The 25505-nt window shown below is 45.5% G+C and overlaps 3 protein-coding genes across 6 annotated transcripts in view; all 3 read right to left on the bottom strand.

The window, feature by feature from the left end:
- nit2 (nitrilase family, member 2) overlaps nucleotides 1-2355 on the bottom strand; it is a 7632-nt gene extending 5277 nt beyond the window's left edge. Inside the window, exons 1-2 of one of the 2 annotated variants that reach the window (XM_034531717.1) lie at nucleotides 2269-2355; nucleotides 40-54 (exon numbers count right to left, since the gene is read on the bottom strand). In XM_034531717.1, the coding sequence (XP_034387608.1) occupies nucleotides 40-54; nucleotides 2269-2278 (25 nt within the window). In that variant the 5' untranslated portion in view covers nucleotides 2279-2355. Of the gene's footprint in view, nucleotides 1-39; nucleotides 1156-2268 lie in introns of those variants that run through there. The other variant, XM_034531718.1, reaches the window with a different exon arrangement.
- tbc1d23 (TBC1 domain family, member 23) lies at nucleotides 1263-12954 on the bottom strand. 2 transcript variants are annotated; one of them, XM_034531715.1, is made up of 19 exons: nucleotides 12867-12954; nucleotides 11894-12005; nucleotides 11168-11273; nucleotides 10602-10806; nucleotides 9335-9458; nucleotides 9105-9229; nucleotides 8973-9019; nucleotides 8640-8743; nucleotides 8390-8512; nucleotides 7497-7589; nucleotides 7237-7407; nucleotides 7117-7159; nucleotides 6824-6930; nucleotides 6364-6503; nucleotides 5660-5704; nucleotides 4937-5025; nucleotides 4142-4277; nucleotides 3854-4048; nucleotides 1263-3295 (listed from the first exon to the last, which is right to left on the bottom strand). In XM_034531715.1, the coding sequence occupies exons 1-19, from the start codon at nucleotides 12902-12904 to the stop codon at nucleotides 3211-3213; spliced, it is 2088 nt and encodes a 695-aa protein (XP_034387606.1). In that variant the 5' UTR covers nucleotides 12905-12954; the 3' UTR covers nucleotides 1263-3210. The 2 variants fall into 2 exon arrangements, with proteins under 2 accessions (XP_034387606.1, XP_034387607.1); XM_034531716.1 differs by lacking the exon at nucleotides 5660-5704.
- A 506-nt stretch (nucleotides 12955-13460) lies between these two features.
- tomm70a (translocase of outer mitochondrial membrane 70 homolog A (S. cerevisiae)) lies at nucleotides 13461-24907 on the bottom strand. 2 transcript variants are annotated; one of them, XM_034531391.1, is made up of 12 exons: nucleotides 24605-24907; nucleotides 23097-23270; nucleotides 22523-22649; nucleotides 22316-22425; nucleotides 21436-21584; nucleotides 20869-21076; nucleotides 17994-18128; nucleotides 17569-17676; nucleotides 17369-17485; nucleotides 17175-17272; nucleotides 14946-15068; nucleotides 13461-14850 (listed from the first exon to the last, which is right to left on the bottom strand). In XM_034531391.1, the coding sequence occupies exons 1-12, from the start codon at nucleotides 24815-24817 to the stop codon at nucleotides 14697-14699; spliced, it is 1716 nt and encodes a 571-aa protein (XP_034387282.1). In that variant the 5' UTR covers nucleotides 24818-24907; the 3' UTR covers nucleotides 13461-14696. The 2 variants fall into 2 exon arrangements, with proteins under 2 accessions (XP_034387282.1, XP_034387281.1); XM_034531390.1 differs by having other exon boundaries at nucleotides 24596-24899.
- Nucleotides 24908-25505: the final 598 nt, after the last annotated feature.

The raw sequence follows: 25505 nt of genomic DNA, 5'->3' as shown, positions 1-25505 counted from the left end.
ATTGAGCTGCATAACAAGGCACATTAATAACGTACTTACTGGACATCGCTTTAGCTGCAGAGGACATGAACGCGCCGACCGGAGAGTTCACAGGGCACGTGATTCCGGATGCCCGTTTTGTTTTTCAAAATAAGAGCGCAACGTGAGGGAGTGTTTCCGGTAAAACAAAACAAAATGAGACAAAACAATAATAGTTAACTCCTGGATATTCCTTTATCTTATAGGCACACTACGATACGTTGTTAGAGCTTACACAACGTTAAGAACCTTTATTGTTACGTAAACAGGGAGGGGACAACATACTTGACTAAACACTAACATACTTGACTAAACACTAACATACTTGACTAAACATTGACATACTTGACTAAACATTGACATACTTGACTAAACATTAACATACTTGACTAAACATTAACATACTTGACTAAACATTGACATACTTGATTCTTTCAGGGTTTACTCATTAACAACATGACGTTAGTGTGAATGTACTTGTAGTGTTTGTACATGCTTTCAAATAAAAATACCACAATTGTTCTTATACTGTCTGAATATACGTGCAGTCTGAAACGGTGTTTTTGTGCCTGTCTCTTTAAGACTCCCCCCCCACCCTCTCACAAAACAAAGTCCAGTCTGCTCTGATTGGCTGGACGGAAAAATATTGAGTACCTCCAATTCATAGTACCGCACCAGGATGGTACGTCCCCTTTAAGTAGAAGTAGAAATATATAGTAAACAATCTAAAAACGTTGTTAAGTATAAGGAAGCATATACTCTAAATACTTAGTACAAGTACCTTAAAACTCTACGTGAGATGTAAAGAAAACTGTCTTTTTAACCCTTTTAGATATTGTGCCACTATTAAACAATATATATAATATATATAATTAATTTGTATATCAAAAGCGGTTAATTTGTTAGTCCTGTAAAATAAAATATGACGTGTGCTTCTGTGCGCTAGTAAAGACCAATAATAATATCACACGTCCATCAATTGATCTGCAACTTAGCGTCCAAAGGGGCGTGTCTTCGAGCGCACTCATGATGTAGCCCCGCCCACTTTGTAACGGTCCAATCAAATATGAAGGGTTTGATTTAAATCCCTACGTCACAGTAGAGAAGATAAAAGAAGTTCCAACTTCTGTTTCACTGGTACTTTGAGAAAAGTACGAGTGTAAAAGTACACGGTTATAGTATTTGAACACGCGGCAGTAGTACAATAAAACCACTATTATAATTTACATACATGACACAAGAAGTCAAATATTCTCCATTTATTAAAATCAGAAACGCTTAGAAAATAATAGAAGTACATTAAAAGGTGCAAATGACACTTTGGACATGTTGCATTTCGACGTAAAGAAGTGACGTGAAGACTCAACACCGACGAGATATACAAGAAGTACACGTAATGCTGCGCGATGGAGTGAAGGTTCACGTATCAGGACCAATGCAGGTGGGAAATGGGCTCATTAAAACGTACGCAGGTAATCTGAGAAAAAAAAGAAAAACTCTCACATGTAAAATGATGTCAAATTAAAACTTAAATCTACGATGAAAAACAAATGTTTTTAGAGTTTAGAGTGTTAAATTAACGAGAAAAACCTCTCATATATTAGGAAGACATTTCTATATTGTCCAAGATTAAAGTGATAAATTAACAAGAAAAAACTTATATTTTCTGAAAGGAAATTACTAAATTTACGAGAAAAAAGCCCTACAATTTACAACAGAATTATATTCCCTCAGTTTAGTGGTAAATTAATGTTAAAAAAAAAAAAAAAAAAGGTACGAGAAAAAAACAACAATGAATATTCCGATATAAAAACAATCAGTTTTAATTATATTAGAATGAATTAATCTTCACAAAAGAAAAGGCGTACTTGTATCTTCACCTCGTGCAGAGGTCGCCCTCATCGTCATAAAACGACTTCATAATCTCAGAATGTTTTTCTGTCCCAATGTGTTTATTTCACGTTGTCCGTGATCTAAACCGCCGACTTCCAACTCGTTCAGTTGGAGCCGGCCGACGAGAGAACGAACAGCAAAGAGTCAGAAAACCAACGAGGTGCGACCGCACGTTAGCGCCGCGCCGCTAGGCCGAAGGCAACAGTGGAAACTAAAGCCGCTTCGTCTGGACTAACACAACGGACACAAAACATGGATATATGTGCATATATATATTTATATAGAATGACTATCTTTTTACAAATGCTCAGGAGGTGCAAAGCGTCCTCGTTACAAACACCATTTCATTCATCTCACCTCGGCTCATGTTTAGTCTGAGGCGCTCGGGCTGCTGCAACACTGAAGGAGTCCAGACCGCTGTGAGGGAGGTTCATGTACTATTGTTATTATTGTTATTATTATTATTATATGTCTCGCAGAAAGAAAAGGAGCGTCCGGTCAGAATGTTCCAGACGTGAGACTCGTGTGCCAGCTATGTGTTTTTTTTGGGGGGATGTTAATGTTTGAGCTGGCTGACCCGTGTCCACTCCCTAACCAGAACCATGATCATCTGCTTTAAACACATCAGAGAGTGAACTAAGAGACTGAGCAGCAGCTTTGTTTACAAGACAACAAATGGGTCAGAAAGGAGACGGTTTAAACTCCTCCTCCAGAGGTTCACTGATGAAGCAACGTGGAGTTCTGCTGAGGACGTATTCGAGCCTCCTAAAAGAAGCTCTCAGTCCAAGTGAACGCCACCAGACTCCATTCACAAAGAGTCATTTTGCGTCGCAGAGCACAACCGTGTGTGACTTTAACGTGTTAAAGGAGTTAATGATTCATGAAAGTCTCTGAGAGGTTGAACCAGTGTTTCATGAATGGAGTCTGGTGTCCACAGCACAACATCTCGCTGCTCACCTATCACACAAACACACTTCAGAACATTGGTACCGGCCCTTTAAATCAGAAGGTCAGTCATGTGGCGATTGAACAGGTACGCCACCTTAAGGCCAGAGGAGAGTTGATGTTTTATGATGAGGAAAAACATACGTTATAACCAATAATATTAGTAACTTAATGCAAGAGAATGGGTGGATGAGTGTTTCTGTGCCTCGTCCTACAGCGTCCAACAAAACACAGACACACGGGGCTTCCCAGTCAACACCGCACGGGCTCCGTCCAGCGGGGAGGACGGCCGAGGGAGAGAGCCGGTTTCTCCTCACAGTTTGTGTCGCGGCGACGGCCTCGCGCCGCCTCCCTTTACGAGCTCTCCAGAGCGTCCAGGACCTTCATGATCTGCTGCTTTATGACCTTCGTGGCGTCGCCCGCGTTGGGTATCAAATATCTGGGAGGAGGAAGGCAAGGAGACAAGAGAAGTTAAATGACTGCCAACAGAAAACATGCACATGACATTGTTTTATTTATTCATTACTATTGTTCTAAAACTGGTTTTGGGTGAAACTGTGCATTAAATGAATGTTACGACAATGTTACCGCGAGTTAGACGAGAACATCGATACCACTCGTGTGTTTTTAAGGTAAATATGAAGCTACAGCTAACAAACGATCAGCTTAGCTAAACCTAGCTTAGCATAAAGACTGACATTGTTAAAGTATGCCGCGCCCGGTTAAACCAACGTTTTTACTTTTCTTTTTTTTTTTTAACTCTGGAAGTGAAGCCGACGAGCCAGTCTTTATGCTAAGCTAAGCTAATTTAGGGTGTAATTGATCATCTCATCTAATCTTGGTCAAGAAAGTGAACAATGTAATTTCCAGAAATGAAAAAAAGAAAAAAAAGAAAAGAGTCTAAATTTAGCATTTTTTCTTTTCACTGCAGAATAATTTAGTTTCACTAATCTGGAATAAACTAATTTAAACTCAGTGTGTGTTCGTAGACGAGCACCTCTCGACCGCCGAGATCTCCACTCCGGACGAGTTGTTGGTGCCGAACTTGAAGGTGATGAGCTCCGGATGCTTCTTCTTGGACGTGATCTTCACCACGGAGTTCAGCGCTTGTCTGGACTGGATGTAGGCGAAGCCTTTCCTGGAGGCGATCTCCCTCAGGCAGTACATGTGAGTGGCTGTGATCAACAAGTGGCTGGAACAACAACAACAACCGATCCTTCAGAATCCTGGACTCCTGAGTCCCTGAGACTCCTCTCGTTGTGCCATCTTTAGAGAGTCAGCTCACCTGGGGAACATGTGACCGGTTTCCTTCACCTCGTTGCATGGGATGTGATGCTTCACGTCTGGCTTGTTGGTCCAGGTCTGGACGCTGACAATCTCCTTCCTGTCATCGTCCGACATGGAGGAGCTGTCAATCTCATCTGGGGAGGGCGGGGTTAATATGCACGTTATACTAATTAAAAACATTAAATTGTTATAACATGAAGATCTCGACATAAGAGGATATCTTGTAATAACATGAAGAACATCTCGTTACAACAAGAGGATATCTCGTTATAACATGAAGAACATCGTTATAACAAGAGGATATCTTGCTATAACATGAAGATCTCGACATAACAAGAGGATATATTGTTACAACAAGAGGATATGTTGTTACAACAAGAGGATATATTGTTACAACAAGAGGATATGTTGTTACAACAAGAGGATATGTTGTTACAACAAGAGGATATGTTGTTACAACAAGAGGATATATTGTTACAACAAGAGGATATGTTGTTACAACAAGAGGATATGTTGTTACAACAAGAGGATATGTTGTTACAACAAGAGGATAACTTGTTACAACAAGAGGATAACTTGTTATAACAAGAGGATAACTTGTTATAACAAGAGGATATCTTGTTACAACAAGAGGATAACTTGTTATAACAAGAGGATATCTTGTTACAACATGAAGAACATCTCGATATAACAAGAGGATATGTTACAACAAGAGGATAACTTGTTATAACAAGAGGATATTTTATATAACTATAACCGTTGACGTCATACCGATCTGGTTCTCCTGCCTCACCTGTATCGTATTCCTCCTCATCACCGATGCTGAAGACGGGCTTCACCCCTCGGTACGGTTTGCCAACTCGGTCGTTGCTGCTCACATGTCTACAGGTGGAAAACAACAACAGGTGGCAAGCAACAACAACAACAACAACAGGGCTACTTGGAACGTCTCATCAGCGCCGAGTGAAAAGGATGCGACGGTACAGAAATGAAAAGGTGGCCCACAAATAGATGGATGAAGACCTCCTTGAGCCACTACGCTGCTCGGCATGAAGAGAGGCTGAAGGAGCCGCTGGTCCACCTGAGGACCAGTCGTGATATTCAGGGCTATTTGCAGAACATCGCTGGTTGTTTTTTTAAATTGAAATAGTGGTTCTGCATAGCCCTGGCTATCATCTAAAAGAACAACGATGAAATGGAAAGACAGGCTGTCAAGTGCATCTCCAAGCAAACACCTCGAGTTACATTCAGGCGACGGCCTCGCCGAGTCGTGGAAGTCGAGGCGACTCAACGCTTTTCACTAACAGCGTTCAGCCGCCGGCGCCCCGAAAAGGGCGCCGGCGGCTGAACGCTGTTAGTGAAAAGCATGACGACGGGCCGTCACATGAGTGAGAGATGCCGATAGCGGTGTGACCAGGTGTGACTGTGACCAGGTGTGACTGTGACCAGGTGTGACTGTGACCAGGTGTGACTGTGACCAGGTGTGACATGCCGGGAACAGCTCGATGTCTCTTACCGATCTGGAATCACCTTCTCTGGCCACGGCAGATTGAAAGCCATTCTGGCGTGGAATAAGGCAAAAGGTGTGCTTCCATTAAAACACAGAACTAGAGGTCACTTCACACGACCTCAGCTGTCACTTGATTTTATTCGATAGCCGTTCAGCTCAGGCTACACCTGTCGATGTGTTTTAAACCCCAAATGACCAAAAGGTGGACGAAGTACTCGGACTCTTTACTGTGGAGGGGTCTCACCTGTCTACGGGGTGGAGGTCTCACCTGTCTACGGGGTGGAGGTCTCACCTGTCTACGGGGGTGGAGGTCTCACCTGTCTACGGGGTGGAGGTCTCACCTGTCTACGAGGGTGGAGGTCTCACCTCTACGGGGGTGGAGGTCTCACCTGTCTACGGGGGTGGAGGTCTCACCTGTCTACGGGGTGGAGGTCTCACCTGTCTACGGGGGTGGAGGTCTCACCTGTCTACGGGGTGGAGGTCTCACCTGTCTACGGGGTGGAGGTCTCACCTGTCTACGGGGTGGAGGTCTCACCTGTCTACGGGGGTGGAGGGGTCTCACCTGTCTACGGGGTGGAGGTCTCACCTGTCTACGGGGGTGGAGGGGTCTCACCTGTCTACGGGGTGGAGGTCTCACCTGTCTACGGGGTGGAGGTCTCACCTGTCTACGGGGGTGGAGGTCTCACCTGTCTACGGGGTGGAGGTCTCACCTGTCTACGGGGGTGGAGGTGTTCTCGATGAAGCTGATCATCTTCTCCTTGACGTTCACGGACTTGGACTTGAGGGCGAAGGTCATTTTGTTGACCAGAGATTTGACCCCTTTTCCGTCTCCGGGGCTCAGAGAGTCGCCCTGTGGGAGGAGGAAGGAGTGAGGAGAGGAAGAGGAGGAGGAGAAGAATGGGAGGAAAACATGAGGAGAAAAAAGAAAATATGAGAAGAAAGAAAAAGAAAGGAGGAAGAGGACAAGAAGGAGGAGGAGGAGGAAGAGGAGAAGGAGGAGGAAGAGGAAGAGGAGGCGAAGAGGAGGAGGAGGAGGAGGAGAAAAAGGAGGAGAAGGAGGGGAGGAGAGGAGGAGGAGAAGAGGAGGAAGAGAAGAAGAGGAAGAGGAGGAGAAGAAGAAGAGGAGGAGGAGGAGGAGGAGGAGGAGGATCACCCAGGTGGAGCTCTTACGTCGGTGGAGCTGAGGCTGCTGTGGGATCCAGACGTGCTGACGATCCAGTGAAGGTACGAAGAGTCCAGACCCTCAATGTTCATGTCCACCAGGTGCTTCTGGAGAGCTGCAAGCAAGAAGGCTCCTTTAGGAGGTAGACAGCATGTACAGGTACAACATGTACATATACAGCATGTACAGGTACATATACAGCATGTACAGGTACAGCATGTACATATACAGCATGTACAGGTACATATACAGCAGGTACATATACAGCATGTACAGGTACATTAAATATATATCATCTCACCCATGAATCCTCCTTTGGCGATGCTGACGTACTCTTTGTTTTTCTGGAACAGAAAACCTTCGGTTAGCAACAGACGCGAGCGCAGAGCGTGCGACCTGCAGGTGACGCGCCGCCCCTCACCTGCAGGAAGTGGGCGAGCACCATGTTCATGTACATGTCCTCCTCCTCGCGCCCGCTGCCCATGAAGCACAGGTGCTCCCCGCTGGCGATGGAGCCGGACTCCAACGACTGCTTCTGAGCCTCCAGCAGCGACTTCACGGAGAGGGCGAACTCAGACGGGTTCTGGAGCATCTGACACACACACACACACACACACACACACAGGTGTTACTCCGTAAGTTCAGATTCTCCACACAGAGCCAACAGGTGTCTCCTCTCACCAGGTCGGAGTCCAGGTGGAAGGCCGTGGACAGGTGGCCGGCGTTGTACTGCTCTGCAGGCCGACAGTCCACCACGAAGAAACGCACGCCGTCCTGAAAGTCATTATGAACATCAGGAAGTGAACAGGAAGTGACCATATATGGACCGAGAAGGAGCAACGTAGAGACCTGTCAATCACCTTGTAGCCCCGCCCCTAACGCATCCCCTGCTTTATGGTCTGTTTGACTCTAAATGTCCATAATTTACTAAATGAACATCACGCTGTATTGAAGAAGACTTGGAACTAGAGATTGAGACCAAAAACTAATGTTTACAATGTTTACTGAGGGAATACATCAAGAGAAGTAGAGTCATTTATATAGACTTCTATACAACCAGAGGAGTCGCCCCCTGGTGGTCAGGAGAGAGAATGCAGCTTTAACACATGAAGCATAGACTTCTATACAACCAGAGGAGTCGCCCCCTGGTGGTCAGGAGAGAGAATGCAGCTTTAACACATGAAGCATAGACTTCTATACAACCAGAGGAGTCGCCCCCTGGTGGTCAGTAGAGAGAATGCAGCTTTAACAAATGAAGCATAGACTTCTATACAACCAGAGGAGTCGCCCCCTGGTGGTCAGGAGAGAGAATGCAGCTTTAACACATGAAGCATAGACTTCTATACAACCAGAGGAGTCGCCCCCTGGTGGTCAGGAGAGAGAATGCAGCTTTAACACATGAAGCATAGACTTCTATACAACCAGAGGAGTCGCCCCCTGGTGGTCAGGAGAGAGAATGCAGCTCTTTAGGTGAGGAGCACGACTTTGCTTGAAAACACACTAGCTTGTTTTATGGTAATGTTCTGATGTTTTTAATAAAGCAGTGCATGCTGGGTATCGTGAGAGCGACTGACCTGCTGCAGCTGGTTGGCCTGCAGGATGTCGGGGACGGACACAGGGAGACAGAGCGCTTGACTCAGATCAGTGTCCTCCTCCTTCAGAGCCACCAGGCTGCAGCCGAACAGATTCTGGTTCATCTGTCGGGAAGAAACACCACAAGCACAATGAAGGCTTTAGAAACAAAGAGGTCTGTTGTCTGTCTGTACTACTACGTGTCTGCCTGTCTGTGTCTGTCTGTCTGTCTGCTACATGTCTGTCTGTTACCTTTCTGAGAGACAGGGGGGTTTTGCTCTGGTAATACTGAGCCAGAGAGAACAGATCTTCGACGTCCTCCGCTTCCAGGTGAGAAGGAGACTCTTCCAGCATTTCTGTGACAGAAAGACTCGTTTAACTGACGTCACACGGGGGTCTGATCATCAGACGAGGGCTAATCAATGAGATAATCAATGAGATAATCAATGAGACCGTTGACGAGCTCAGAATGGAGTTCAGATTTTATAGAACTTAAGAAAAGGTGAATTATTTTCTTAATTAATTGCCTTTTTAAATCAACAAGAACCGATAAGAGTATCGATTGAATCCTATTGAACAACTTACTGATGATGTCCTCTCTGCTGCCTCCTTCTTGTGAAAGAATGACCTCTCTGAAGGAAATAATAAAAGAATAGATTCATAATTCACATTCAAAGTCTCTCCGCTAAACGAGCGTGCTAGCCCACAGTAGCATACTTGGCGTTGACGAGGATGATGAGCATGAGGAAGAAGATGAGGAAGGGGTCGGCCTGCCGGAGGTAGCAGTCCCACAGGGCCTGGGTGACGTCCGGGGGGCAGTGGCTGGAAAACAGACTGCCCATCTGTGGAGTAAACACACACACCGGGGGGGGGGGGGGGGGGGGGGGGGGGTCAGACGCACCCCGAAGGACTCCGGGACAGGACGTAACCATGACGACGGAACAAACCCAGTTGATGGCGTAGGAGTCGGGTGTGATCTTCTTGGTGTCCAGGAAGCTGCAGAGCTCCGGCTCGTGGTACTGCAGCAGAAGTCTGTACAGGTGGAAGGGTCGGCCGTTCGGTACGCAGTCCCTGAGACAGGAAACACAATGTGAGCCTGGCAGTGATGACCTCTATTGATCCGCACAGATCAATAGTTACTTAGTTTAACCCTCAGTAGATCTTTAGTAGATCATGTGATCAGGACATTGTGGTGTTTCTCTGGTCAATGATCATGTGACTTTGTAAACAACCAATCAGTGTTTAGACCAACAGGAGGAGAGCTAGTAACGTTAGCTAGTAACGTTAGCAGCACCGCTAACGGAGAACCAGGAGGTTCAGTTCAGTTACATGGTGATGCGTTCAGGCTCTGCTCAGTGAACATGAATACTGACTGAAGGTAAATGATAACGTTCTCATGATGCGTTCAGGCTCTGCTCAGTGAACATGAGTACTGACTGAAGGTAAATGATAACGTTCTCATGATGCGTTCAGGCTCCGCTCAGTGAAAATGAGTACTGGCTGAAGGTAAATGATAACGTTCTTATGGTGCGTTCAGGCTCCGCTCAGTGAACATGAATACTGGCCGAAGGTAAATGATAACGTTCTTATGGTGCGTTCAGGCTCCGCTCAGTGAACAGGAGTACTGGCTGAAGGTAAATGATAACGTTCGCGTGATGCGTTCAGGCTCTGCTCAGTGAACATGAATACTGGCTGAAGGTAAATGATAACGTTCTTATGGTGCGTTCAGGCTCCGCTCAGTGAACATGAGTACTGGCTGAAGGTAAATGATAACGTTCTTATGGTGCGTTCAGGCACTGCTCAGTGAACATGAGTACTGGCTGAAGGTAAATGATAATGTTCTTATGGTGCGTTCAGGATCCGCTCAGTGAACATGAGTACTGGCTGAAGTTAAATGATAACGTTCTCATGATGCGTTCAGGCTCTGCTCAGTGAACATGAGTAGTGGCTGAAGGTAAATGATAACGTTCTCGTGATGCGTTCAGGCTCCGCTCAGTGAACATGAGTACTCGCCGAAGGTAAATGATAACGTTCTCATGGTGCGTTCAGGCTCTGCTGTTGGTGATGAACTAGAATAAATCCAGATGTTTTCATATGAATATAAAATTAGAGATGCATTATGAGCTCTGTTTTTTTTCTTTTCTTTTGATCCGTATACAACAGAGTGGGATAATGAACCGTTGAAGCAGGGGAGGTCACAGGGTCAAAGGTCACCTGGGGATGTGCTTGTTCATGACGGCGTAGAAGCAGTTGTAGAGGTCGCTGCGGGGCAGCCGGAGTCCCAGCAGCGGCTTCAGCAGGTGCGGCCAGCTGGTCTCCGGGCTGAAGGAGATGTTCCGGGACTTGCAGTAGAAGCTGATGACGGACTCCACGTCGGACACCTGGTCCCGCCTCTCCTCCTCCGAGACCTCCAGTTGGTCTGAGCGCGGGAACCCAGACAGACAGTTTTCATGTGTTCATAACCCCGTTTTATAAAGAGACGTCACGAAGAGCAGAGGAGAGCTCATTGGAGGTTCGACGTCCACGGACTACATTTACTGGTTATGTGTAAAGCTGCACATAAAGATCATCATTATTGTTATTATTATTATTATTATTATTATTATGTTATTTGTGTTTTACTTTTTGTAACAGAAATAAATAAAAGAGCTTTCACAATGAGGTGCGTGTGAAGAGGCGATCAAACTAAATAAACCAACACCTAAAAAGCCCGTTAGAGCATCGCGACGCGGCATGGACGCCGGCGGTCCTGAAGCAGGTAACCGTGGCAACGTACTCACCGATCAGCTGTTGGCTGCGGTGGTGAATGAGGGTCTGTTCCGGTAAATCCAGGACGCCGTCCCAGGGAGACAAGCTGTCTCCTTTGCCGGAGACGTTGAGAGCGATCTGCGGACAGAAAACGTGAACGAGTGAAGAAAGTAAGAATATGATCCCAGGACCAATAAAACAGGAAAACTCTGCCATCTGCCTAGCAACACCTCCGGTACTGGCCCTTTAAGGAAGCTCATAGAAACACTTCCAAACATCGGTACTGGCCCTTTAAGGAAGCTCATAGAAACACTTCCAAACATCGGTACTGGCCCTTTAAGGAAGCTCATAGAAACACTTCCAAACATCGGTACTGGCCCTTTAAGGAAGCTCATAGAAACACTTCAGAACATCGGTACTGGCCCTTTAAGGAAACTCATAGAAACACTTCAGAACATCGGTACTGGCCCTTTAAGGAAGCTCACAGAAACACTTCAGAACATCGGTACTGGCCCTTTAAGGAAACTCATAGAAACACTTCAGAACATCGGTACTGGCCCTTTAAGGAAGCTCACACAAACACACTTCTAAACACTTGTACTGGCCCTTTAAGTGTACTAACAGGTAAATGACCTGGGCGTGTCACAGACGTGACGGCCGGTCTTTCCAGTCTTTTTGACTGACTGGCGATAGTAATGCCTTTCAGAATTCCTTTTCCTCATGAACACAACACACTCTTTAGACTGAGCCGACCTCACCTTCCACATCTTGGCCCTGTGTTGGGCCGAGTTCTCCTGGACCTGCACGATGCTCCTCTCCATCTCCATGTCGGAGCCGCCGGAGTCCAGAGCCTCGGCGAGATCCTGGTCCCTGAGGAGGGCCGGGCCGGCACACGGTTACACCAGTTATGAACGGTCATAAAAGATCAGCTAAGACGTGCAGCAATGGTTCCCACGAGGTTGTAAAGTGGAACACGACGCGTCACCTTACCCGCTGTGTATTTATACCAAGGGTTAAGTCGGTCCTCAACTAAATAAATACTTCTCCGACTAATCAATTAGTTCATTTAAAAAAAGTCGACAGATCTGGAAAACTGAGTTTCTCCACGAGTAATAAACACAAAAGCACTTCTTTAAATCTCGTGTTCATTCAGACAAATATATTAAAGAACTCTGTCTGGTGAGAACAAAACCATCGATTAATCCTCATAATAACAACGTTGTCTCATAACTGCATATTACACTAAGAGGACATACGTATACATGTTTTTCATTCTCTTTATTGAATGCAGAAGGGATATATATATATTAGTCTGCTGCCTGAATTTTGTGTTTTTCTATATTATTAATAATAATAATGTATATTTAATATTTATATTTTAGATAATCTACTGCCTGAATTTTGTTTTTTTTTCTACTTGTAAATAAACACATTTCCACCCCCAATATATATTAATACAAATTGAACAAAAGGTAATGAAGTAGCAGTGACGTGAGAGCAACGGGTTCGACCGGGTTCTGGTTACAGGGGAGCAGAACTCGACTCAACACCGGCTAGCTAGCTAGCCAGCTAGCTTCGAGGTGTCTGTTAGCTTTCTGGCTCACGCGCTCCTCCCGCATACGGGTCGCCGCGAGGAAATAAAGCGACGTAAATAACAACACGATAACCGACGGGTCTCAGTAAGAGGCGACACGACTGTCGCGACGTTAGAGAGACAACGAACCGACTCACCAGCTGCCCTGAAGAGCTTCCTCCGCGGCGTCCGCCATTGTTGTGTTGACGGAGACACGTCACGCGTGCCGTAAACGCGGCCGACGTGTCGCACAACGCTGTCGTAGACGAGCAACTCGGGACCGCAACTAATATCGTCCTCGTTCAGCAATTTAACACAAATGTCAACGCTCACAGAATTTATATAATTATTTATAATTATTTTAATAATAAGATTTATTTGTGTTGGTATTATTTATATTGTATTATCATAATGATAAAATACCAGTTATTTATAATTATAATAACACTAATTATTTGTGTTATTAGTATGTTATCATCATGATAAAATACTAATTATTGCTATAATACTAATTATTAGTATTGTATTTTAATAATAACATGTGTATTATTTATAGTATAGCAATTATTTATTACTATTGTAATATGATAAAATACTAATTATTATCAGACAAAGTATGAAGGAAATAGTTTTCTGAACAACACAGCAGATAAACAGTAAAACCCCCAAAATACATATTTTAAAGCATGAAAACAGAAGTTTTCTAACAAACTGTACCAAAGGAGGCCGAGAAGAAAGATGAAAAGTTGAAATTCATTCCAGGAATTATATCTTTATTGGGGATTCTCGTTCACTTTGGTCACCATAAATACCGTAGACGAAGAGGTGTCATTCTATGGCCCATGTTTAGTGGATGTTTGTAGACGATCTCCTCACAGATTAGTTTCTGGAAGAGTTAAAGTTTTATACATTCAGCAGCTAACTGTAGTTATTGTAAACAAAGTAAGGACGCTACGCGAGAACCAGTTCGTACTCTTCCTCCCCAGAAGCTGGCCGAGGGTCAGAAACAATAAGGCTTGTGTTATACGAGAATACACATCTGGAAAAGGACAGAAACAATAAAACCAGCCTCTTACTCTGTCAAATGATGTAATGTAGCATGAAAAATAAACATTTTACAACAAAATAGAAAACAAATCATGTCTATGAGTTAGTGTGAGCTAGAAAAAACAAAAACTCACTGAATATCCAAACCCGTGTCACATTTATCTTCTGACATGTTGGGCAATTCAAAAATAACATTAAAAAAAAACTAAAGACATTAACGTGTTTTAATACCTAATCAAGTGTTTTTTCTTTTCTCATCATTGGGGTTTTCTAGAGTTCCAAGACAGCATGAGCATTTACATTTATTCATAAAGTGAACATGCTGCACAAAGTGTGTATATATATATATATTAAAAAAAAGAAAAAGAAAACTGTCAATCCCAGAATTAAAAAAAGCTAAACTAACCTCCGAGTCCATGGGATCGACTCCAGCATTACAAACACAGACGGTACACATTGGACTATACTTTTAATCTTGCATTCAGAACTGATAAGTGTGTGTTACACATGACAGGAGCTTGGAAAGATCAGCATAAATTAATAAGTGAACAGTCCATTGGAACCAAGTAAAGTTCTCACAGTATTTCTCTATGGATGAAAAGTGTCACAAAAGCCTTTTAAAGTCAGTAATTGGTTCAACAAACATACGTTTCACATAGTTACTATTCATTTAGACGGGATGCACGGCCGTGGCGACTCTTTATTCTTATAATAAAAAAGGGTTGCAGACAAACCGGAGGTCTGGATCACAGAAACTTCTCCATGATAACAACCCCTTTAATGTGATGCAATGATTCATTTATATATATTATATCAGGGTTATTTCTTCCATCATCCAGTACTCATTCTTGTTTTTGTTTGTTTGTTTTTAAATCAAAAGCTAAGTTGCGTTTTAACGTAGTGAGAATCAGCGTTGGCGGTGGAGTTTGGCGTTTGGACGTTCACAGCGTCGGAGGCTTCAGGCCGTACTTCCTCGCCACTTCAGTCTGGGCGTACGCGGCGTCGCATAGCGAGTACAAGTGGGCCATCTCCATCTCGGACTTGGCCAGGTTGATCGCCTTGTGGAACATGTCTATCGCCCGGTCCAGGTTCCCCCTGGAGGAGGAGGAAGAGGAACGAGAAGAAGCGGTTACTTCAAGCTCTCCACAAAGACTCCCAACGTGTGGACGGAGGCCGGTCGTCCGTCTCACCTTTGAACCTCGATGGTTCCCATAGTTTCGTAGGCAAAGTCACATTTGTTGTCGATTTCAATGGCCTTGCCGATGAGCTCCAGGCCCAAGTCCAGGTCCTGTTTCCACTGGAGCTGTAACAAACTGCACACACATCGACCATTTAACAACCGATCACTGGATTACACAAATTAATGTCATTTTATGTGAAACGCGTATTAACTTTTCAGTTTATAGTGTGAAATAACACTTTTACTGACAATGGTTATCCTCAAATATTCAGTATATGTTTCTCTGGTCTCTGATCATGTGACTTTGTAAACAACCAATCAGTGTTTAGACCAACAGGAGAGCTATTAACATTAGCTGCACCGCTAACGGAGAACCAGCAGATGTTCACTTCAGTTACATGGTGATGCGTTCAGGCTCTGCTCAGTGAACATGAGTACTGGCTGAAGGTAAATGATAACGTTCTCATGATGCGTTCAGGCTCCGCTCAGTGAACATGAGTACTGGCTGAAGGTAAATGATAACATTCTCATGATGCGTTCAGGCTCAGTGAACATGAGTACTGGCTGAAGGTAAATGATAACGTTCTCATGATGCGTTCAGGCTCCGCTCAGTGAACACGAGTACTGGCTGAAGGTAAATGATAACGTCTCATGATGCGTTCAGGCTCTGTTCAGTGAACATGAGTACTGGCTGAAGGTAAATGATAACGTTCTCATGATGCGTTCAGGCTCCGCTCAGTGAACATGAGTACTGACTGAAGGTAAATGATAACGTTCTCATGATGCGTTCAGGCTCCGCTCAGTGAACATGAGTACTGGCTGAAGGTAAATGATAACGTTCTCATGATGCGTTCAGGCTCCGCTCAGTGAACATGAGTACTGACTGAAGGTAAATGATAACGTTCTCATGATGCGTTCAGGCTCCGCTCAGTGAACATGAGTACTGGCTGAAGGTAAATGATAACGTTCTCATGATGCGTTCAGGCTCCGCTCAGTGAACATGAGTACTGACTGAAGGTAAATGATAACGTTCTCATGATGCGTTCAGGCTCTGCTCAGTGAACACGAGTACTGGCTGAAGGTAAATGATAACATTCTCATGATGCGTTCAGGCTCTGTTCAGTGAACATGAGTACTGGCTGAAGGTAAATGATAACATTCTCATGGTGCGTTCAGGCTCTGCTCCGTGAACATGAGTACTGGCTGAAGGTAGATGATAACGTTCTCATGATGCGTTCAGGCTCACTGAACATGAGTACTGGCTGAAGGTAGATGATAACGTTCTCATGATGCGTTCAGGCTCAGTGAACATGAGTACTGGCTGAAGGTACATGATAACGTTCTCATGATGCGTTCAGGCTCCGCTCAGTGAACATGAGTACTGGCTGAAGGTATATGATAACATTCTCATGATGCGTTCAGGCTCTGCTCACTGAACATGAGTACTGGCTGAAGGTAGATGATAACATTCTCATGATGGGTTCAGGCTCAGTGAACATGAGTACTGGCTGAAGGTAAATGATAACGTCTCATGATGCGTTCAGGCTCTGTTCAGTGAACATGAGTACTGGCTGAAGGTAAATGATAACGTCTCATGATGCGTTCAGGCTCTGTTCAGTGAACATGAGTACTGGCTGAAGGTAAATGATAACGTTCTCATGATGCGTTCAGGCTCCGCTCAGTGAACATGAGTACTGGCTGAAGGTAGATGATAACGTGCTCATGATGCGTTCAGGCTCTGTTCAGTGAACATGAGTACTGGCTGAAAGTACATGATAACGTTCTCATGATGCGTTCAGGCTCTGTTCAGTGAACATGAGTACTGGCTGAAGGTAAATGATAACATTCTCATGGTGCGTTCAGGCTCTGCTCCGTGAACATGAGTACTGGCTGAAGGTAGATGATAACTTTCTCATGATGCGTTCAGGCTCTGCTCAGTGAACATGAGTACTGGCTGAAGGTAGATGATAACGTTCTCATGATGCGTTCAGGCTCTGCTCAGTGAACATGAGTACTGGCTGAAGGTAAATGATAATGTTCTCATGATGCGTTCAGGCTCCGCTCAGTGAACATGAGTACTGGCTGAAGGTAAATGATAACGTTCTCATGATGCGTTCAGGCTCTGTTCAGTGAACATGAGTACTGGCTGAAGGTAAATGATAACGTTCTCATGATGCGTTCAGGCTCAGTGAACATGAGTACTGGCTGAAGGTACATGATAGCGTTCTCATGCACCTACCCCTTGTGGACATAGGTGGTAGCGTTGTCTGGTTCCAGCTCAATGCACTTGTCGTACATCTCGTCTGCTTTCCCAAACTGCTGCTGATCGGTCAACGCCTGAAAGACAAAGAGTCGCATCAACAAGACTTCCAGCTGAAGTCTGAATCAGACGGACTGATGTCCGATTAGAGCGTCGAGTTATTGCGTCCGCACCTGAGCGTAAAGTGCGTAGCCCTCTGCGCACTTGGGGAACCTTCGGATGACGTCCTCGAAGCCGTCCATGGCCGTCTGCACCTGAGACGGGTTGTTTCCCGTGTACGCTTGTCTGTACTGAGGAGCACAGGAACCAGAGTTGGAGCATTACGACGCGAGGCGGCGTCTCCAAATGAGCTTCGGGGACGATTTCAACTTACGAGAGCGAAGCACTTCTGAGCCTGAGCGAGCGCCGAGTCGGGCCTCAGCAGGATGCACTCGTCAAAGTCGCCCACCGCCTCGTCCACCTGGTCCAGCAGGATTTTCAGCTGTGAGGAAAGATCGACTTTAGAGAACGGACGACAGCGAAATATATATATCAACATATCACATCTGAAACATAAAAAAAGGTGTGAGATGTGGCCACGTTTCAAAATGTTGCTACAGCTAATAGCTAACTGAGGGTCCATCTGAGTCTTCGTCCTCTCGTGTTGGACTGAGCAGTGACTCACCACCTCCTCTAGAGGTACGAGTGGTATTACAAGACTGTCTTGTAATACCACTCGTATACTGATAATGCTGGTTAATTTAAAAAGTCTGGCCGCACCTTTAACTTCGTAATCGTCAACCGACCAGCTCGACCTACCTGACCTCTGTGGTGATAGACATCGGGGTTCCGAGTGTCAATCTCGGCGGCCAGGTCGAAGTCTTGCGTGGAGAGCATGGGCTGCTGCTGCTGCATGTACATGCTGCCTCGCTTGATCAGAGCGTTGGCTCGGAGCTGGAAGACACGGGAAAGAAGTCAGACAACAGTCGGACAGGGAGGTCAAACAACAGTCGGGAAGTCAAACAGTCGGTCAAGTCAAACAGTCGGTCGGGAGGTCAAACAACAGTCGGGAAGTCAAACAACAGTCGGTCGGGAAGTCAAACAACAGTCGGTCGGGAGGTCAAACAACAGTCGGGAAGTCAAACAACAGTCGGTCGGGAAGTCAAACAACAGTCGGTCGGGAGGTCAAACAACAGTCGGGAAGTCAAACAGTCGGTCGGGAGGTCAAACAACAGTCGGGAAGTCAAACAACAGTCGGTCGGGAAGTCAAACAACAGTCGGTCGGGAAGTCAAACAACAGTCGGGAAGTCAAACAACAGTCGGTCGGAAGGTCAAACAACAGTCGGACAGGGAGGTCAAACAACAGTCGGGAAGTCAAACAACAGTCGGTCGGGAGGTCAAACAACAGTCGGACAGGGAGGTCAAACAACGGTCGGGAAGTCAAACAACAGTCGGTCGGGAGGTCAAACAACAGTCGGGAAGTCAAACAACAGTCGGTCGGGAGGTCAAACAACAGTCGGGAAGTCAAACAACAGTCGGTCGGGAGGTCAAACAACAGTCGGGAAGTCAAACAACAGTCGGTCGGGAGGTCAAACAACAGTCGGACAGGGAGGTCAAACAACGGTCGGGAAGTCAAACAACAGTCGGTAGGGAGGTCAAACAACAGTCGGACAGGGAGGTCAAACAACAGTCGGCCGGGAGGTCAAACAACAGTCGGGAAGTCAAACAACAGTCGGTCGGGAGGTCAAACAACGGTCGGTCGGGAGGTCAAACAACAGTCGGCCGGGGGGGGGGTCAAACAACAGTCGGCCGGGAGGTCAAACAACAGTCGGACAGGGAGGTCAAACAACAGTCGGGAAGTCAAACAACAGTCGGTCGGGGAAGTCAAACAACAGTCGGTCGGGAGGTCAAACAACAGTCGGCCGGGGGGGGGTCAAACAACAGTCGGCCGGGAGGTCAAACAACAGTCGGACAGGGAGGTCAAACAACAGTCGGGAAGTCAAACAACAGTCGGTCGGGAGGTCAAACAACAGTCGGACATGGAGGTCAAACAACAGTCGGGAAGTCAAACAACAGTCGGTCGGGGAAGTCAAACAACAGTCGGTCGGGAGGTCAAACAACAGTCGGCCGGGGGGGGGGGGGTCAAACAACAGTCGGCCGGGAGGTCAAACAACAGTCGGTCGGGAGGTCAAACAACAGTCGGGAAGTCAAACAGTCGGTCGGGAGGTCAAACAACAGTCGGGAAGTCAAACAACAGTCGGTCGGGAAGTCAAACAACAGTCGGTCGGGAGGTCAAACAACAGTCGGGAAGTCAAACAACAGTCGGTCGGAAGGTCAAACAACAGTCGGACAGGGAGGTCAAACAACAGTCGGGAAGTCAAACAACAGTCGGTCGGGAGGTCAAACAACAGTCGGACAGGGAGGTCAAACAACGGTCGGGAAGTCAAACAACAGTCGGTCGGGAGGTCAAACAACAGTCGGGAAGTCAAACAACAGTCGGTCGGGAGGTCAAACAACAGTCGGGAAGTCAAACAACAGTCGGTCGGGAGGTCAAACAACAGTCGGGAAGTCAAACAACAGTCGGTCGGGAGGTCAAACAACAGTCGGACAGGGAGGTCAAACAACGGTCGGGAAGTCAAACAACAGTCGGTAGGGAGGTCAAACAACAGTCGGACAGGGAGGTCAAACAACAGTCGGCCGGGAGGTCAAACAACAGTCGGGAAGTCAAACAACAGTCGGTCGGGAGGTCAAACAACGGTCGGTCGGGAGGTCAAACAACAGTCGGCCGGGGGGGGGGGTCAAACAACAGTCGGCCGGGAGGTCAAACAACAGTCGGACAGGGAGGTCAAACAACAGTCGGGAAGTCAAACAACAGTCGGTCGGGAGGTCAAACAACAGTCGGCCGGGGGGGGGTCAAACAACAGTCGGCCGGGAGGTCAAACAACAGTCGGACAGGGAGGTCAAACAACAGTCGGGAAGTCAAACAACAGTCGGTCGGGAGGTCAAACAACAGTCGGACATGGAGGTCAAACAACAGTCGGGAAGTCAAACAACAGTCGGTCGGGGAAGTCAAACAACAGTCGGTCGGGAGGTCAAACAACAGTCGGCCGGGGGGGGGGGTCAAACAACAGTCGGCCGGGAGGTCAAACAACAGTCGGACAGGGAGGTCAAACAACAGTCGGGAAGACAAACAACAGTCGGTCGGGAGGTCAAACAACAGTCGGACAGGGAGGTCAAACAACAGTCGGGAAGTCAAACAACAGTCGGTCGGGGAAGTCAAACAACAGTCGGTCGGGAGAGTCAAACAACAGTCGGTCGGGAGGTCAAACAACAGTCGGTCGGGAAGTCAAACAACAGTCGGTCGGGAAGTCAAACAACAGTCGGTCGGGGAAGTCAAACAACAGTCGGTCGGGGAAGTCAAACAACAGTCGGTCGGGAGAGTCAAACAACAGTCGGTCGGGAGAGTCAAACAACAGTCGGTCGGGGAAGTCAAACAACAGTCGGTCGGGGAAGTCAAACAACAGTCGGTCGGGAGGTCAAACAACAGTCGGTCAGTGAAACAAGGATTATCTGCAGATACAACTGAAGCTTCATATAGGCTCCTATAAATGAGCAACAGGCTATAAGTTAGTCCATTAGAGTCCTGCTGGTCCACGATCCGGGTTCTCCAGCCGACCGAGTCCACAGGCCGTACCTTCACATTGGCGTCCTGCATGTTGATCACGCGGTCTAGGTCGGGTTGAGCAGAAGTGGCGTTTCCGATCAGCAGGTAGAACGTGGCTCTCAGCAGCAGCGCCTCGGCGGTGTACCGGCCCCCTGAATCGACCTCCTTGGTGCATTCACTGATGATTTTGTCGTAGTTCTCCTCCTCCATGTACTGCTTGGCCTTCAGGTAGGCGGAGCTAACGACGCGAAAGAACCAATTTGTTACGTTATAACTGCCACTTTAAAATGATTTCGATATATACCATTAAACCATGTTTTGTCCGTCATCACGGTTCAACATGGAGAAGCCAGTAAGACTCAAAAAGCCAAAATGGATCGATTGAAGCTGTAAATTGTAAAATCCTCCTGAGCTTCGAATTTGTGTTGTTGGAAATGTGAAGTTCAATAAACCTTAAAAACGGGATTGATAACCTTTGTGTCGGAAGAGTCGGCGACACAGAGCCGAGTTTTTAGGTTGTTTACTTTTCAAAAACCTGGCGTACTCTTACTTGTTCCTCAAGATTAACAACTTTAAGTCATAAAAACCATCTCTGACCTCTCGGTGACCTCGGCCGCCTCGCCCTCCTTGTCCTTGTCCTCGTCCTTCTTCTCCCCTTTCTGCAGCGCCTGTGAGATGATGTCATCGGTGAACGAGCTGAAGTAGGATTTGATGAACTGAGGAGAAGGCATCATCGGCTCGCGGCTCTAAAAGGAAAAGACAACAAGTTCAGTGACAAAACAATTCTCTCTCATATATATATGATTTTAATGTTATGAACCCAAACACAAGGGCATTAGATGTTCCGATGTTTGTGGGATGTCCACAAGAAGTATAAAGCAGAAATAGTGGTTATTTCTTCCATGGTGGATGGCGGAAATGATAACTGTTTCCACGGAAATAAGCCACGCCCCTCTAAGGTGCGAATGAATAAACCACAAATAGTCGGGCGAGTAAAGCGTTGAGAATATTCGCAGCGCTTTTGGTGTGAACGCAGCATGAGGGTCAGCACTCGGTGGACGACTGGACTTCATAAAACAACGCCTCACTAAAGTCGCCGGAATAATGTGTTCAACAACGTGAAGAGTTGTGTCGGCGAACTTCAAACTTATTACTTATACTTATTACTTTTGCATTACTGGTTGATCTGAGGAAAGAAGCTGCGTCAGATGTCATTTTGCTTTTATCCAAACCGACGTACACTCACACGCCGTAGAACAGCTACAGGAGCAACTCTGGGTTAAGTGTCTTGCTCAAGGACACATGGACTAGGGCGGTGAGCGGGGATCGAACCACCGATCCTTTTGATTGAAAGACGGACCTGCTAACCACTGCAATCCACAAGATGACTTAAATGGGACTTGAAGCTGTGTGGAGTTACAAGTTAGTTTTTTTTTCTTCATAATTGATACCGAAAGTGAGCCGTGCACTTAAATACCTTGTATTTGTCTTTGGCCTTCTCTTTTCCCAGATGTTTCAGCACCTTGTCTGCCAGCAACATGCTCTGTTGGTTCTGGAAGGCCTCGAGGATGCAGACCGCCGTGACGTCTGCAGGACACAAACAAAGCTCACCGTCAATAAGCGCAACGCTTCTTTTGTTTTTAACTCGTGAAACAACTTCTTTTACGAGCGAGGAGCGTCTCACCTTCTAGACACTCCTTCTTGTTGTCTAGTTTTTCCAACGCTTTGGCTCTTCTGAACAGGGCCTTCACGTAGCGCGGGTTCATGGTCACGGCCTCGCAGCAGTCCTGAACCACTTCGGTCCATTTCATCTGAAACGAGGGTTTACAAGATGTTCTTACTCTGAACGTACAGACGTCTGTCCAGAAGGCTTTCAAATGAAACAAAGACATCTGGAGACCGATAGCGGGAGCATTCAGCCGGAGAGGTGAAGACATTGAACAACATACAAAAACATCTCCAACTGTCACATTAACCTCTGTGACAAAAATAAAACCTTCAGTCAAACGAGAAGGGTGGAGAGACCACAGAGGAGGCGTTTCAGGTTCAAGTCCACTGAAGACCAACAAGCCGACCCTCCTTCCCATCCACACGCCCCATAACCCAAATAAATACCTCCGATACACGCAACAACACTCTATTGTTAATATATACATAATCAATGCTACTCTGTCATGACGCCAAAGGACGGACATAATACCGACGTCAACATCCCTTTATACATTTCACATATCAACACTCTGCACGGCGACACCAACCAGCTGCTCGAAGGCTGCCGCTCTGTTCTGGTAGAACGTGGACAGGTCGGTCTTCTGCTCCGCGGGGCAGAGCGCGATGGCCTCCGTGTAGCACTGGATGGCGTTCTCGTACTTGCCGGCCTTGAAGTACTTGTTGCCCTTGTTCTTGGCTGCTTGGGCTCGATCCAACGGGCTCTGGAGGAAGACAGGAGGGGGGACCTCGTCAGAATGTTGAGGACTCAGTCGACTAATCGTTTAGTTGAATTAAACTAAAGTTTTCTAAGACTATAACAGTTTCTCCACAAAGAAATCACAGAAAATTTATTTTTTAGAAATTTCATTTATTGTATTTCTTTAATTAGCGTTTCATCTGTTGTTCTATTGGTTCACTTTGTACCTCAGTCTATTTCTCTTTTGTTGACTTTCTGCTGTATAGCTTTGCTTTGAAAACACAAGATAAAAAAATGGTAATATATAAATGAGTTTTGTTATTATTTAAATCTTACAAGAAATGCGTTCAGACTAATATATATATAAAAATTAGGAAGCCAGAAGACTAAGACATCTCTTAATAATACATATTGTATATTATACTCTTAGAATATATATTTTTTACATTATTATAACATAAAACTTATTGTAGAACACCTTATACTACATCTCATATCCCTTAATATATCATAATGTACCATATTTTGTTATTATTAAACTGTTAGCACTGACTTGTTGGCTGTTAATCACACCACTGTCACCTTCGCTCTTTTCTATTTGTATCTATGATTTCCATTTAAGTAGCTTGTATTATTTATTTATACTTTATTGGTGTCTATGTTTGACCTTGACCGCGTGTTCCACAATCAGAATCACCTTTGTTGATCAAGTATGTGAATACGAGGAGTGTTTTAAAAGTATCTTAAAGTACACACAAACAGAAAGATATCAGCTGGAAGAATTAAGGAACAATAATAGACAGAACTAATATGTATACAAGTATATGAAAAAGAAAAAGGTGTATGTATTTGCAGACACACCGTGTGTATAGTTTATAGACAGTATGCACACGTGTACATACGTCTATAAACTATGTTATAGACGCATGTACACGTGTGCATACTGTATAGTGTATATACAGTACGGTATGTGGGTTTATAGAGAAAGTGATAGTATAAACCAATTAAAACAATTGTGCATTTAAAGCTTGTACAATTATCATATATTACAGTATAATATATGAAAACACACAATATACACAAACTGGAGACATTTAACCATTTGCTCTGAAGCTAGTGTACCTGGTTAGCTGCTAACTAGCTGCTAACCAGGTTAGCTAACCAGGTAAACCAGCATGAGCTAATCCACTGCACGCGTCATGACAGTCGGTGTCCTTGACGACGCTTTAACGTAAATGACACGTTAATCCAGCAAAGTGTCGTCGGGGCACCGGGGGGGGGGGGGGGGGGGGCGTATATATATACACACACATTAACAGCGGGGGGCACGGGGTCTCCCGGTCACGTTACCATGCTCACCGCGGCCGCTGCGTCTTGGCCCTGCACCGGGCTCGCGCTGCCTTCCGGCGTCTTCCGCTCCCCGGTCCGCTTGCCGTCCTTGTTCGTCCGGCTGCGGTTCCACAGGTACAGCGCCCCGACCCCTAAGACTATGGGGGTCCCGACCAACAGGGCCAGCTGCCAGCGGGGGAGCCCGGTCCCGGACTGCGGCTCGACTGGCTTAGACGCAGCCATTGATCCACAAGCGAGCGGTCGTTAGCCAGCAGGAGGACAGCGTGAGCGCGCGCCGCTTCTTCTTCTTCCTGTGTTTCTGAGGTCACAGGCGCCGCAAAGCATCATGGGATACTGGAGGTATCCGCGGATCGGCGTGTAGTTGTAGTTCCGGCAGTTGCGTTTTGTAGTCCAAACATGTTTCTTCTTCTGTGTGTTTAATGTTAGATTACGATACTAACGTTCTGGTGCATGCTGCCACCTACCGGACTGGATAGCGTATGACGGGGTGTAGTTTGAAATAGAAATAAATATAACAAATTAAATACATTTAAAATAGATAATAATAACCTATATTTTCTATTCGCACAGAATGTAGTTTAACAAAATGTAAATAAAAATAAATTATACAGAGACAAAAAACTATATTCTATTAAACAATCTAAATTACCGATATCTGAGTCACCCATGTCTTATCACCATAATACAAACTTCATAGCAACTGAAAAGTATATGTATGTGTATGTATATGTGTATATATATATATACATATATATATATATATATATATATATATTTATATACATATATTTATTAAATCAAGAACATTATTATAGAATAGAAAGATTACAATAAAATATATGAAAAGTATTATAGAAAAATGTGTACGACTGTACAACTAACTATAATATTATGACAAAACAAAAAACAT

This window comes from Cyclopterus lumpus, chromosome 4 (genome assembly GCF_009769545.1).
Source record: "Cyclopterus lumpus isolate fCycLum1 chromosome 4, fCycLum1.pri, whole genome shotgun sequence".
Taxonomy (NCBI): Eukaryota; Metazoa; Chordata; class Actinopteri; order Perciformes; family Cyclopteridae; genus Cyclopterus; species Cyclopterus lumpus.
Note: the sequence above shows the minus strand (reverse complement) of the source record. Positions and strands in the feature narration are given on the sequence as shown.

Bases quoted from the DNA above. Each gene is read 5' to 3' on its own strand.
- tomm70a (XM_034531390.1), bottom strand. From the start codon at position 24,817: ATGGCTGCGTCTAAGCCAGTCGAGCCGCAGTCCGGGACCGGGCTCCCC. The intron at 18,129-20,868 runs GTACGGCCTGTG...CGTGTCTTCCAG, and splicing joins TGCAGGACGCCAATGTGAAG to CTCCGAGCCAACGCTCTGAT. The intron at 17,486-17,568 runs GTAAGTTGAAAT...TGTGCTCCTCAG, and splicing joins CTCAGAAGTGCTTCGCTCTC to TACAGACAAGCGTACACGGG.
- tbc1d23 (XM_034531715.1), bottom strand. From the start codon at position 12,904: ATGGCGGACGCCGCGGAGGAAGCTCTTCAGGGCAGCTG. The intron at 10,807-11,167 runs GTGAGTACGTTG...TCCCGCGCTCAG, and splicing joins CCGCAGCCAACAGCTGATCG to ACCAACTGGAGGTCTCGGAG. The intron at 9,020-9,104 runs GTATGCTACTGT...TATTTCCTTCAG, and splicing joins ATCATCCTCGTCAACGCCAA to AGAGGTCATTCTTTCACAAG.